We start from the raw sequence: 12033 nt of genomic DNA, 5'->3' as shown, positions 1-12033 counted from the left end.
CACTTATACCCTTCAGCTCTCATTAATGCCCCCAGCTCTCTCACCAATGCCCCCAGCTGTCTCACCAATGCCCCCCAGCTCTCTGACCAATGCCCCCCAGCTCTCACCAATGCCCCCCAGCTCTCTTACCATTGCCCCCCAGCTCTCTGACCAATTCCCCCCTCAGCTTTCTCACCAATGCCCCCTCCAGCTCTCTCACCAATGCCCCCAGCTCTCACTTATGCCCCCCAGCTCTCATTAATGCCCTTCAGCTCTCTCGCCAATACCCCCCAGCTCTTTCACTAATTCCCTCCCAGCCCTCACTAATGCCCCCAGCTCTCTTACTAATGCCCCCCAGCTCTCACCAATGCTCCCCAGCTCTCTCACCATTGCCCCCCAGCTCTCTGACCAATTCCCCCCTCAGCTTTCTCACCAATGCCCCCTCCAGCTCTCTCACCAATGCCCCCAGCTCTCACTTATGCCCCCCAGCTCTCATTAATGCCCTTCAGCTCTCTCGCCAATACCCCCCAGCTCTTTCACCAATTCCCTCCCAGCCCTCACTAATGCCCCCCAGCTCTCTTACTAATGCCCCCCAGCTCTCACCAATGCTCCCCAGCTCTCTCACTAATGCCCCCCCAACTCTCATTAATGCCCCGCTAGCTCTCTCACTAATGCCCCTTAACCCTCACTAATGCCCCCCCAGCTCTATCACTAATGCCCCCTCAGCTTCCTTACCAATGCCCCCCCAGCTCTCTCACCAACGCCCCTCCTCCTCCCTTACTAATACCCCCCATCTCTCTCACCAATGCCCCCCTCCTCTCTTACTCAGGGTTTTTTTTTTTCTTGAGGAACAGGTGCAGGTACTCCCCCTTCCAAATTACCCCTTGTATCCGCCACCTACCCACCTTAAAGCACCGCCCCTTGTTTCCACCCCTACCCACCTCTCATTACCACCCATTATAAGGAATATAGAACCAAGTAATTTGCATGGAAGAAATTTGTATTGAATTTGACACTGACAACAAGAAAAGCAATAACATAGATCCCCTGCAGTCAACAACAATAGACCCCCCCCAAGCAACAAAATATCCACCCAGCAACAATAGACCCTCCAGCACACTCTAGTACCCCTTGCCATTGCATACATGCGGTGCTGGAGATGCCAGAAATGAGTTCCCCCAAGCCTTGCTCTTACTAGTGCCCCAGCCCCCAGCTCTCTTACAAATACAGAATACTATATATTCCTGTGCTTTTTTCCAGCAGAAGTGCCCCTGACAGCTCCAATTACCATGACTGTAGCATGGAGCCGAGGAGGAGTTTCACAGTTCTTCACTCGGGCTCCATGCTAGAGCGGAGATTGCGAGCCAAGCCTTCTCATCCAACATCAGTGCCTGGCCTCACATAGTTACATAGAAGGTGAGGTTGAAAAAAGACACAAGTCCATCAAGTCCAACCCATGTGTGTGATTATATGTCAGTGTTACATTGTATATCCCTGTATGTTGCGGTTGTTCAGGTGATTATCTAATCGTTTTTTTAAACTACCAATGCCCCCCGCTGAGACCACCGCCTGTGGAATGCCCTTCTGGAAGAATAGCCAAACATTCCCATAGACACCCTCCTAAACCTTGTGGACGGCCTTCCCAGAAGAGTTGAAGCTGTTATAGCTGCAAAGGGCAGAGCCAACTCAATATTGAACTCTCCGGACTAAGACTGGGATGCCATTAAAGTTCATGTGCGTGTAAAGGCAGGCGTCCCAATACTTTTGGTAACATTGTGAATATCTATCCCCCATTGGTGGGAGTGGAGAAAACCCCATCTATAAGGATATACAGAACATACACACACAGCATGAAGCAAAGCTCTACTGATATCCATCATCCAATCATGTGGAAGCAAAAATGTTCTTGTATTTTTTTTTTTATTTGCGATTGGGTATTATTTGCAAAGTCAAGCTTCACCTAATTTACTAAGCTCTGAGAAGTAACTGCACTTGCAAAGTGCTCAGTATATTTGCCTTTTGGAAAAATCAACCCCTACGAGACGTTTCTCGGGGGTTGCTGCAGTTCCTCTGAGCTCCACACGGTGGTGATCTTCTCACTTCTACCCAGATGGGAAGTCTCTATGGAAGACAGGAAGTGATGTCAGGTACAGACAGGAAGTGACGTCAGGTAAAGACGAGACGGTCCATGAGGTACGAAGTAGCGAGGAGACATTGTTGGGACTGGCAGCAGAGGAGGTAATAAGATCTTATCTTCTATTTACACCCAGTAACCCCCCGTCATGTCCGTCCTCTTCCTCCATAGTCACTGTGATGTCTTTTATCTCCAGCAAATGATAATACACACATATATAGTGTGGGAACCTAGATTACCCCCTACTTATTATTCCCGTACTTATGGGGCCGGAACCTTCTCTTCATTTTGGAGATGTCTCGTTTGTTCCACCAGTTTTGACTCGTCAATCCATCCCTTCTGAGAGGACCCGCCTCTTTCCTCTCAAGGTTTTTCTTTCTGCAGATGGACATTCAGGGTTTCTTTCCAGCAATCGTAAAACAGTCCTTCTTCAGAAAACGATTTTCCTGCCATCGTCGAATCAGCTCATTTCATTTGAAAGCGAGTTTCATCCAGACTCGCTATTTGAACGGAATCCCAGACGTTTGGGGCTTCATTACGATATGTACGTTTTTTTTTCTGAGTGAATTAAATGGGTTTCATTACATTACTATGTACAATATTTCTGAAGTAAAAACCACATCCACAGATAGATTTTTGTTCATTTGAGAAAAACATTCCGTCCTGCTCCTTCAGATCTTCTTGTCCACTATGGATCGAAAACGAAGGCTGATTTCGCCTCACTAACCATTAGAAAATTGAACCAAAATTTTCAAAGTTCTACTGATGTGTGGTCAACTTCAGATGCTTCTTCTCCTGGCTTCACCACAGCCACCGCATCTCATTTTGCAGCTTCCAGATTGGTTGACTCCTCAGCTGAGCCTTGAGGGAACCCTACCCTGACCCCATTTGGATAAAGATGCGGGGTCAGGCTTTAATGTTTCTTTGGGTACTGGATCCTGTTTCTTCGGGTACTGGGTCCTGTTTCTTCAGGTACTGGATCCTGTCTCTTCGGGTACTGTGTCCTGTCTCTTCGGGTACTGGATCCTGTTTCTTCGGGTACTGGGTCCTGTTTCTTCGGGTACTGGGTCCTGTTTCTTCGGGTACTGGGTCCTGTTTCTTCGGGTACTGGATCCTGTCTCTTCGGGTACTGGATCCTGTCTCTTCGGGTACTGGATCCTGTCTCTTCGGGTACTGGATCCTGTCTCTTCGGGTACTGGATCCTGTTTCTTCGGGTACTGGATCCTGTCTCTTCGGGTACTGGATCCTGTCTCTTCGGGTACTGGATCCTGTCTCTTCGGGTACTGGATCCTGTCTCTTCGGGTACTGGATCCTGTCTCTTCGGGTACTGGATCCTGTCTCTTCGGGTACTGGATCCTGTCTCTTCGGGTACTGGATCCTGTCTCTTCGGGTACTGGGTCCTGTTTCTTCAGGTACTGGATCCTGTCTCTTTGGGTACTGGGTCCTGTTTCTTCAGGTACTGGATCCTGTCTCTTCGGGTACTGTGTCCTGTCTCTTCGGGCACTGGATCCTGTTTCTTCGGGTACTGGGTCCTGTTTCTTCGGGTACTGGGTCCTGTTTCTTCGGGTACTGGATCCTGTCTCTTCGGGTACTGGGTCCTGTCTCTTCGGGTACTGGATCCTGTCTCTTCGGGTACTGGATCCTGTCTCTTCGGGTACTGGATCCTGTCTCTTCGGGTACTGGATCCTGTTTCTTCGGGTACTGGGTCCTGTCTCTTCGGGTACTGGGTCCTGTCTCTTCGGGTACTGGATCCTGTCTCTTCGGGTACTGGATCCTGTCTCTTCGGGTACTGGATCCTGTCTCTTCGGGTACTGGATCCTGTCTCTTCGGGTACTGGATCCTGTCTCTTCGGGTACTGTGTCCTGTCTCTTCGGGTACTGGATCCTGTTTCTTCGGGTACTGGGTCCTGTTTCTTCGGGTACTGGGTCCTGTTTCTTCGGGTACTGGGTCCTGTTTCTTCGGGTACTGGATCCTGTCTCTTCGGGTACTGGATTCTGTCTCTTCGGGTACTGGATCCTGTCTCTTCGGGTACTGGATCCTGTCTCTTCGGGTACTGGATCCTGTCTCTTCAGGTACTGGATCCTGTCTCTTCGGGTACTGGGTCCTGTTTCTTCAGGTACTGGATCCTGTCTCTTTGGGTACTGGGTCCTGTTTCTTCAGGTACTGGATCCTGTCTCTTCGGGTACTGTGTCCTGTCTCTTCGGGCACTGGATCCTGTTTCTTCGGGTACTGGGTCCTGTTTCTTCGGGTACTGGGTCCTGTTTCTTCGGGTACTGGATCCTGTCTCTTCGGGTACTGGGTCCTGTCTCTTCGGGTACTGGGTCCTGTCTCTTCGGGTACTGGATCCTGTTTCTTCGGGTACTGGGTCCTGTCTCTTCGGGTACTGTGTCCTGTCTCTTCGGGTACTGGATCCTGTTTCTTCGGGTACTGGGTCCTGTTTCTTCGGGTACTGGGTCCTGTTTCTTCGGGTACTGGGTCCTGTTTCTTCGGGTACTGGATCCTGTCTCTTCGGGTACTGGATCCTGTCTCTTCGGGTACTGGATCCTGTCTCTTCGGGTACTGGATCCTGTCTCTTCGGGTACTGGATCCTGTCTCTTCAGGTACTGGATCCTGTCTCTTCGGGTACTGGGTCCTGTTTCTTCAGGTACTGGATCCTGTCTCTTTGGGTACTGGGTCCTGTTTCTTCAGGTACTGGATCCTGTCTCTTCGGGTACTGTGTCCTGTCTCTTCGGGCACTGGATCCTGTTTCTTCGGGTACTGGGTCCTGTTTCTTCGGGTACTGGGTCCTGTTTCTTCGGGTACTGGATCCTGTCTCTTCGGGTACTGGGTCCTGTCTCTTCGGGTACTGGATCCTGTCTCTTCGGGTACTGGATCCTGTCTCTTCGGGTACTGGATCCTGTCTCTTCGGGTACTGGATCCTGTCTCTTCGGGTACTGGGTCCTGTCTCTTCGGGTACTGGATCCTGTCTCTTCGGGTACTGGATCCTGTCTCTTCGGGTACTGGATCCTGTCTCTTCGGGTACTGGATCCTGTCTCTTCGGGTACTGGATCCTGTCTCTTCGGGTACTGGATCCTGTCTCTTCGGGTACTGGATCCTGTCTCTTCGGGTACTGGATCCTGTCTCTTCAGGCACTGGATCCTGTTTCCTTCGGGCACTGGATCCTACCTGTATGTATGTATGTATGTATGTACACTTGTGCAGTATCTCACAAAAGTTAGTACACCCCTCACATGTGTGTAAATCTTTTCTTCTCTCTTTTCATGTGACAACACTGAAGAAATGACACCTGTCTACAATGTAAAGTAGTGAGTACTCAACACACAGCCATTAATATCTAAACCGCTGGAAACAAAAGTCAGTACACCCCTAAGTGGCCAAAGTGTCAATATTTTGTGTGGCCTCCATTATTTTCCAGCACTGCCTTAACCCTCTAGGGCTTGGAGTTCACCAGAGCTTCACAGGTTGTCACTGGAGTCCTCTTCCCCTCCCCCATGATGACATCACGGAGCTGGTGGATGTTGGAGACCTTGCGCTCCTCCACCTTCCATGTGAGGATGTCCCACAGATGATCAATAGGGTTTAGGTCTGGAAACATACTTGGCCAGTCCATCACCTTCACCCTCAGCTTCTTTAGCAAGGCAGTGGTGGTGTTGGAGGTGTGTTTGGGGTGGTTATCATGTTGGAATACTGCCCTGCGGCCCAGTCTCTGAAGGGAGGGGATCATGCTCTGCTTCAGTATGTCACAGTACATGTTGGCATTCATGGTCCCCTCAATGATCTGTAGCCCCCCAGTGCCGGCAGCACTCATGCAGCCCCAGACCATGACACCCCCACCACCATGCCTGACTGTAGACAAGACACACTTGTCTTTGTCCTCCTCACCTGGTTGCCCCCACACACGCTTGTCACCATCTGACACCAAATACATTTATCTTGGTCTCATCAGACCACAGGACATGGTTCTCCTATCAGACAGGAGAGCCCAGAGAGGCGCAGATGGGTGGTGGTAGAAAAAAAAAAACGGTCCATCCTGCTGCCTGTAAAAGCAATCCAGCTGCTAATCAGCTGCTAGGATGGCTTTTATGTTAGAGAGGAACAAGGAGGAACCCCCTATGAGTGTGAATTTACCGGCACTACCACATATACAAAAAATGCAAAGAAAAGATATGGCTTCCTAAACCTGGGTTCAGGAAGCCATATCTTTTCTTTGTGTTTTTTGTATTTATACATCCAAGTTCAGGTGCAATATTCTATATGTGTTTTTCAATATATATTTGATATTCTTTCAAACACTGTTTGTATATGTGGTAGTGCCGGTAAAGCCATACTCGTAGGGGGTTCTTCCTTGTTCCTTGAAAACATTTGGGATGTGGCACACCTTCCTTGAGTTCTCCATATCAGAAACCCTTTTCATTTATGTTGGAGAGAATCGCCAGCCGAAAATAAAGATATCCAGGTGATGCCTGTAGGTGCCGCCATCAACCAGATGTAGCCACTTCAAGTCCAGGATGTCATATGACGTCCACAGGTGGGAAGTGGTTGAGGATATCACTTCTACCCGTATCAATGCTGTATGCTCCTGTTTAGCATTGGAGGAAACAGTCTACTTGCCCCCCCCAGGTCTCCAGCATGGGGTCCCTAAAATTGCCCAAGACCTTCCAAGTTGCCCAAGAGCTTCCAAGTCTACTTCCAAGTTGCCCAAGACCTTCCAATTCTGCTTCCAAGACCTTCCAAGTCTACTTCCAAGTCGCCCAAGACCTTCCAAGTCGCCCAAGACCTTCCAAGTCTACTTCCAAGTCGCCCAAGACCTTCCAAGTCTACTTCCAAGTCGCCCAAGACCTTCCAAGTCACCCAAGACCTTCCAAGTCTACTTCCAAGTCGCCCAAGACCTTCCAAGTCTACTTCCAAGTCGCCCAAGACCTTCCAAGTCTACTTACCCTTAGAGCATAGAATATGGTGACTGACCTCCCCCTAAAAAGCTATTTGTTCTATCAAAACCTTTTGGTTAACTGAACGATCCGAGACTTTTATTTTACCAGAACCCTCCTTTTGGTTGAGGATATCACTTCTACCCGTATCAATGCTGTATGCTCCTGTTTAGCATTGGAGGAAACAGTCTACTCGCCCCCCCAGGTCTCCAGCATGGGGTCCCTAAAATTGCCCAAGACCTTCCAAGTTGCCCAAGAGCTTCCAAGTCTACTTCCAAGTTGCCCAAGACCTTCCAATTCTGCTTCCAAGACCTTCCAAGTCTACTTCCAAGTCGCCCAAGACCTTCCAAGTCGCCCAAGACCTTCCAAGTCTACTTCCAAGTCGCCCAAGACCTTCCAAGTCACCCAAGACCTTCCAAGTCTACTTCCAAGTCGCCCAAGACCTTCCAAGTCTACTTCCAAGTCGCCCAAGACCTTCCAAGTCTACTTCCAAGTCGCCCAAGACCTTCCAAGTCACCCAAGACCTTCCAAGTCTACTTCCAAGCCGCCCAAGACCTTCCAAGTCTACTTACCCTTAGAGCATAGAATATGGTGACTGACCTCCCCCTAAAAAGCTATTTGTTCTATCAAAACCTTTTGGTTAACTGAATGATCCGAGACTTTTATTTTACCAGAACCCTCCTTTTCACCACCAACTAGAACTTTTACCTTGAAAAGAAAACAGTTGTTTGGGACTTTATATGAGGTCAAGACCAATTAACCTCCATCCTTATCTATTGACAAATATGGGAAAAGGGGGGACAATAAGGGCAGGTGGGACTTTGTATGAAGCATGCAGTCTCAGGGACAACCAACTATCAATAGTATAAATATAAATATGTTTATTTTTGTCCAATAGGACCACGATTATCAAGATAAAAACAATAATTGATAGCAGTAATATAACCCATAAATTTCATCTATAAACACATACATGTTATGAACATATCAAAGCAATGACTACAATAATTGAAATAACTGCCAAACTCTCTAATCTGCAAGGTGTATTAGGAAAGAGGCCATAAGGTTAATGGGATCTCAATCCTACACCCCAAGATTTGTATAAAATATGACATGATCGTTAAAGATCATGTTAAAATACCGTTATTTATGGTATTATTACCGATATTCTGTCAATTATATTGATGAGGAAAGTTCCAAGAAAATCCGTTCCGTTCTTGTGTACAAACTCAAAAAATGATTTAATAATAAAAAGGCAAAATATTACAAGAACAATATCAAAATGTAAAACGTAAAAATAACATCAATAATGTAATTATTTCTTAAGATGAAGATTGAATCAGATGTGTGTCTTTGTGTGTGTGTGTGTGTGTGTGTGTGTGTGTGTGTGAAGCTGTGGCAGCTTCCCTCAATGTCTGCCTGAATCAGTCTAACTGTGCTTCTCTTCCTAGCTTTTACTCCTAAAATCTGACCCCCCACTTTATCTTTAAAAAGGGCTGGTTTAACGTTCCTCTTTTTGTCCTACAGACTCTTCTAATAAGACGTAGCTTCCCTCCCACTTCTCACCCAAGGATGGGGGTTGTTCAGTCCTCTATGCATTGACATTCCTGAGGAGGGGGTAAGAACAATGTGTGTGAAAACATTAAACGTATACAATATAACATCTGGGTCAAATACTACATCAATCAGTATGTATATTATTTTAATTGAAAACCCGATGGTCTTATTAATATCCTATTCAAGAAATATTGTAATATAAAGAACTTTCATTCTCATATATACACAAACTTTTGAATCTTAAGAAATGTGAAACCTTTCTTCTCCCCCTATGGGGGAAGGTGAGGGAAAACACAGACCTGACCGGAGAGGTGAGGAGGATTCTGGGAGGAGGTCACATGACATCACTCTTATCTCTATTAATAATACACAGACCTGACCGGAGAGGTGAGGAGGATTCTGGGAGGTCACATGACATCACTCTCATCTCTATTAATAAAACACAGACCTGACCGGAGAGGTGAGGAGGATTCTGGGAGGTCACATGACATCACTCTTATCTCTATTAATAAAACACAGACCTGACCGGAGAGGTGAGGAGGATTCTGGGAGGTCACATGACATCACTCTTATCTCTATTAATAATACACAGACCTGACCAGAGAGGTGAGGAGGATTCTGGGAGGTCACATGACATCACTCTTATCTCTATTAATAAAACACAGACCTGACCGGAGAGGTGAGGAGGATTCTGGGAGGTCACATGACATCACTCTTATCTCCATTAATAAAACACAGACCTGACCGGAGAGGTGAGGAGGATCTTAGGTACATTTGTGGTTGACACCTCCATACATTAATAGGAAACTAGAGCTCTTCAGGACCATTTTATATCACAATAACCTTGTGTCTGGATGGTGACTGTATCATTGTGTGTGTCAGGTTCCTATAAGGTGTCAGGATGTCACTGTCTATTTCTCCATGGAGGAGTGGGAGTATTTAGAAGGACACAAGGATCTCTACAAGGACGTCATGATGGCCAATCAGCCACCCCTCACATCACCGGGTAAGAGGAGACTTTATTGTAAAGGAGAGAGCAGTACGGAGGCTCCACCTAGATCCCCCATCATCTGATAAACACATAGAAACAATGTATTCAGTCAGTGTGTGTGTTTCCTACAGATGGATCCAGTAATGGGAACCCACCAGAGAGATGTCCCCGTCCTCTGTATTCCCGGGATTCCACACAGGAAGATCACACCATCCCCCACCATCATCAGGTAGGTGAGGAACAATTATTGGTACTTATGATTTATACACAGCATGTTTGTTACAATGAATGTTTTATTATATATTCAGAGTGGAAACCTCGGGGATTACAATATTGTTGTCAAAGAAGAGTATAAAGAGGAGGATGAGGAGTATGGAGTGATGGAGGAGGTTTCTGAAGGACACAAGGATATGATGGGGCCACCAAATACCCGGAAGCCACCAGAGAGATGTCCCCGTCCTCTGTATTCCCAGGATTCCACACAGGAAGGTCACACCATCCCCCACCATCATCAGGTAGATGAGGAACAATCACTGATAGTATCATTAGGATCTGTACATTATCTGCATTGTTACTAGTTAAGTTAGTTAAGATTATTAGTTAAGGTTTATACAGAGGCATAAATGTTCCAATAAATATTTTATTTTTATTTCAGAGTGCAAATCTTGAGGATTTTAATATTATTGTCAAAGAAGAGTATAAAGAGGAGGATGAGGAGTATGGAGTGATGGAAGAGTTTTCAGAAAGCCGCAAGGATATGAGGGAGCCACCAAATACAGGTGGGTCATTAACACCAAATCCATTCCTCCACCCATACTGCTCACTGATTGGTCCAGAGTAGGGCGGGGGCTGGGTGATATCAGCCTGTAATCCCCTGGTCACTTTCCTGAGCTGTGTTCCCCGTCCTGTATTCCTGGATTTCTCTCCGATAATCTTCCTTCTCTGTGCTGCCGACACAATTTATGTATCTAGACTGGATTTATGGAGATTCTGGGGGCAAAACTCATTAGGCGGGTGGTCATGATGGCATGGCTGTTCAGTTTATTGTACATTACATACTCCTGACCCCTGCACTATATACTGTATGTTGTACATTACATACTCCTGACCCCTGCACTATATACTGTATGTTGTACATTACATACTCCTGACTTCTGCTCTCTCCCCTCCCCCCACTTCTATATATATACACATAATATGTATTCTCTTTTGTTACACCCATTTCCTACCAGCTGGACATTTTATATCGGATGATGTGATTGGAGGACAGACTTGTACATGTTGATAATAATGTGATAACATCCTACAACTTTGGAACCTTCAAGAGAAAGTGATAATGTGGGAGGAGTCAATAACCCAATGATGGGGGTCTTCAGGATCAGTCCAGTCTTCATCTTGGTTGTTCTCCCCCCATCCTCACTCTCTGACCTCTGGTGGGGCTCAGCCCCGCTGTTATTCATGACTAAATCATGGACTAAATAAGGAAGTGCAGGACTTCTTGTGTTGGGAAGATGGCAATGAGTGATAGAGGGGGAGGGGACACTCGTCCTATAATCCCCCTGTAATGGAACGTCCTACGCTCCACTTGAGTGCTTCCCTTATATATATCTTCCAGTCTAAATAGAGATATTAGATATTATAGCCACATATTACAACCAAGAACTAGGCAGGACTCGTTTGGCTGCAAAGCTGGAACATGAATTGTTTATTTGAACACTGGTACATAGATATACACTCAGAGGATAACCCCCCCCCCCCTCCCCATTGCATAATGACACAGGGCGGGGTAGACTTCACCTCCACCAGTAGCATGACACAGGTGTATTCAAACTTCTCATCAGTAGACTGTCCTATCAGCAGTGAGAGCTTTTGGAGGAATTCCCCCCCCTCCCCCCTCACAGCAAATCCATATAGACATGTACATGCCATAATAGGTTGCTCCCAAGGCAGACACAAACAATAGAACAATGGGATACAGCCACACCTCAAACAATCTACAACAGTATATAAGACTATATATATATATATATATATATATATATATATATATATATATTTATGTATACAATATTCCAGTGTGGTTGTATATTGAGTCTGATTGGTGCAGATCAGACTGGATTTCTTGGTCACCTTGTGCCCCTAATAGACACAGGGTAACTTACATGTAGGAGGGTCAGGGGAGCTGGACAAGGAGTTTACAGAGCTCTCCAAGGCAAGCTGGGTTCCACAAGCTCCCCCGCCTAAAGTGACTCCCGTCACACATCTCGCCTTTTGCCAGAAGACTAACACAGAAGGAGACCCCAAATGGCTTGACTTAGAAGTTATCCCGTAGTTCCAGTAACCACAATGCCTGTACCCACACAGTACCCCAAACACATTGTCCCAAACGGAGCATTACTCCCCCAGCCAACCTCTGCCTCCCTTGGGAAACATGCCGCTGCTGG

At 46.7% G+C, this 12033-nt stretch overlaps 2 protein-coding genes across 3 annotated transcripts in view; both read left to right on the top strand.

Annotated features, from left to right (window-relative positions):
• LOC143955431 (uncharacterized) overlaps positions 1–12033 on the top strand; it is a 74092-nt gene that overhangs the window by 55323 nt on the left and 6736 nt on the right. The gene's annotated exons all lie outside the window — the stretch shown is intronic.
• Positions 2093–10596, top strand: LOC143956062 (uncharacterized). Of its 2 annotated transcripts, XM_077466189.1 has the most exons (4): positions 2093–2217; positions 8569–9818; positions 9898–10104; positions 10245–10596. In XM_077466189.1, exons 3-4 carry the CDS (start codon positions 9970–9972, stop codon positions 10428–10430), a joined length of 321 nt encoding a protein of 106 aa, XP_077322315.1. In that variant the 5' UTR covers positions 2093–2217; positions 8569–9818; positions 9898–9969; the 3' UTR covers positions 10431–10596. The 2 variants fall into 2 exon arrangements, 1 of the variants encoding a protein (XP_077322315.1); XR_013269823.1 differs by lacking the exon at positions 9898–10104 and having other exon boundaries at positions 10245–10365.

This window comes from Lithobates pipiens, unplaced genomic scaffold, assembly GCF_037356315.1.
Source record: "Lithobates pipiens isolate NorthernLeopardFrog02 unplaced genomic scaffold, aLitPip1_a1.2 Scaffold_35, whole genome shotgun sequence".
Lineage (NCBI taxonomy): Eukaryota > Metazoa > Chordata > Amphibia > Anura > Ranidae > Lithobates > Lithobates pipiens.
The sequence above is the reverse complement of the archived record's forward strand: the minus strand, read 5'-3'. Positions and strand labels throughout refer to the sequence as shown.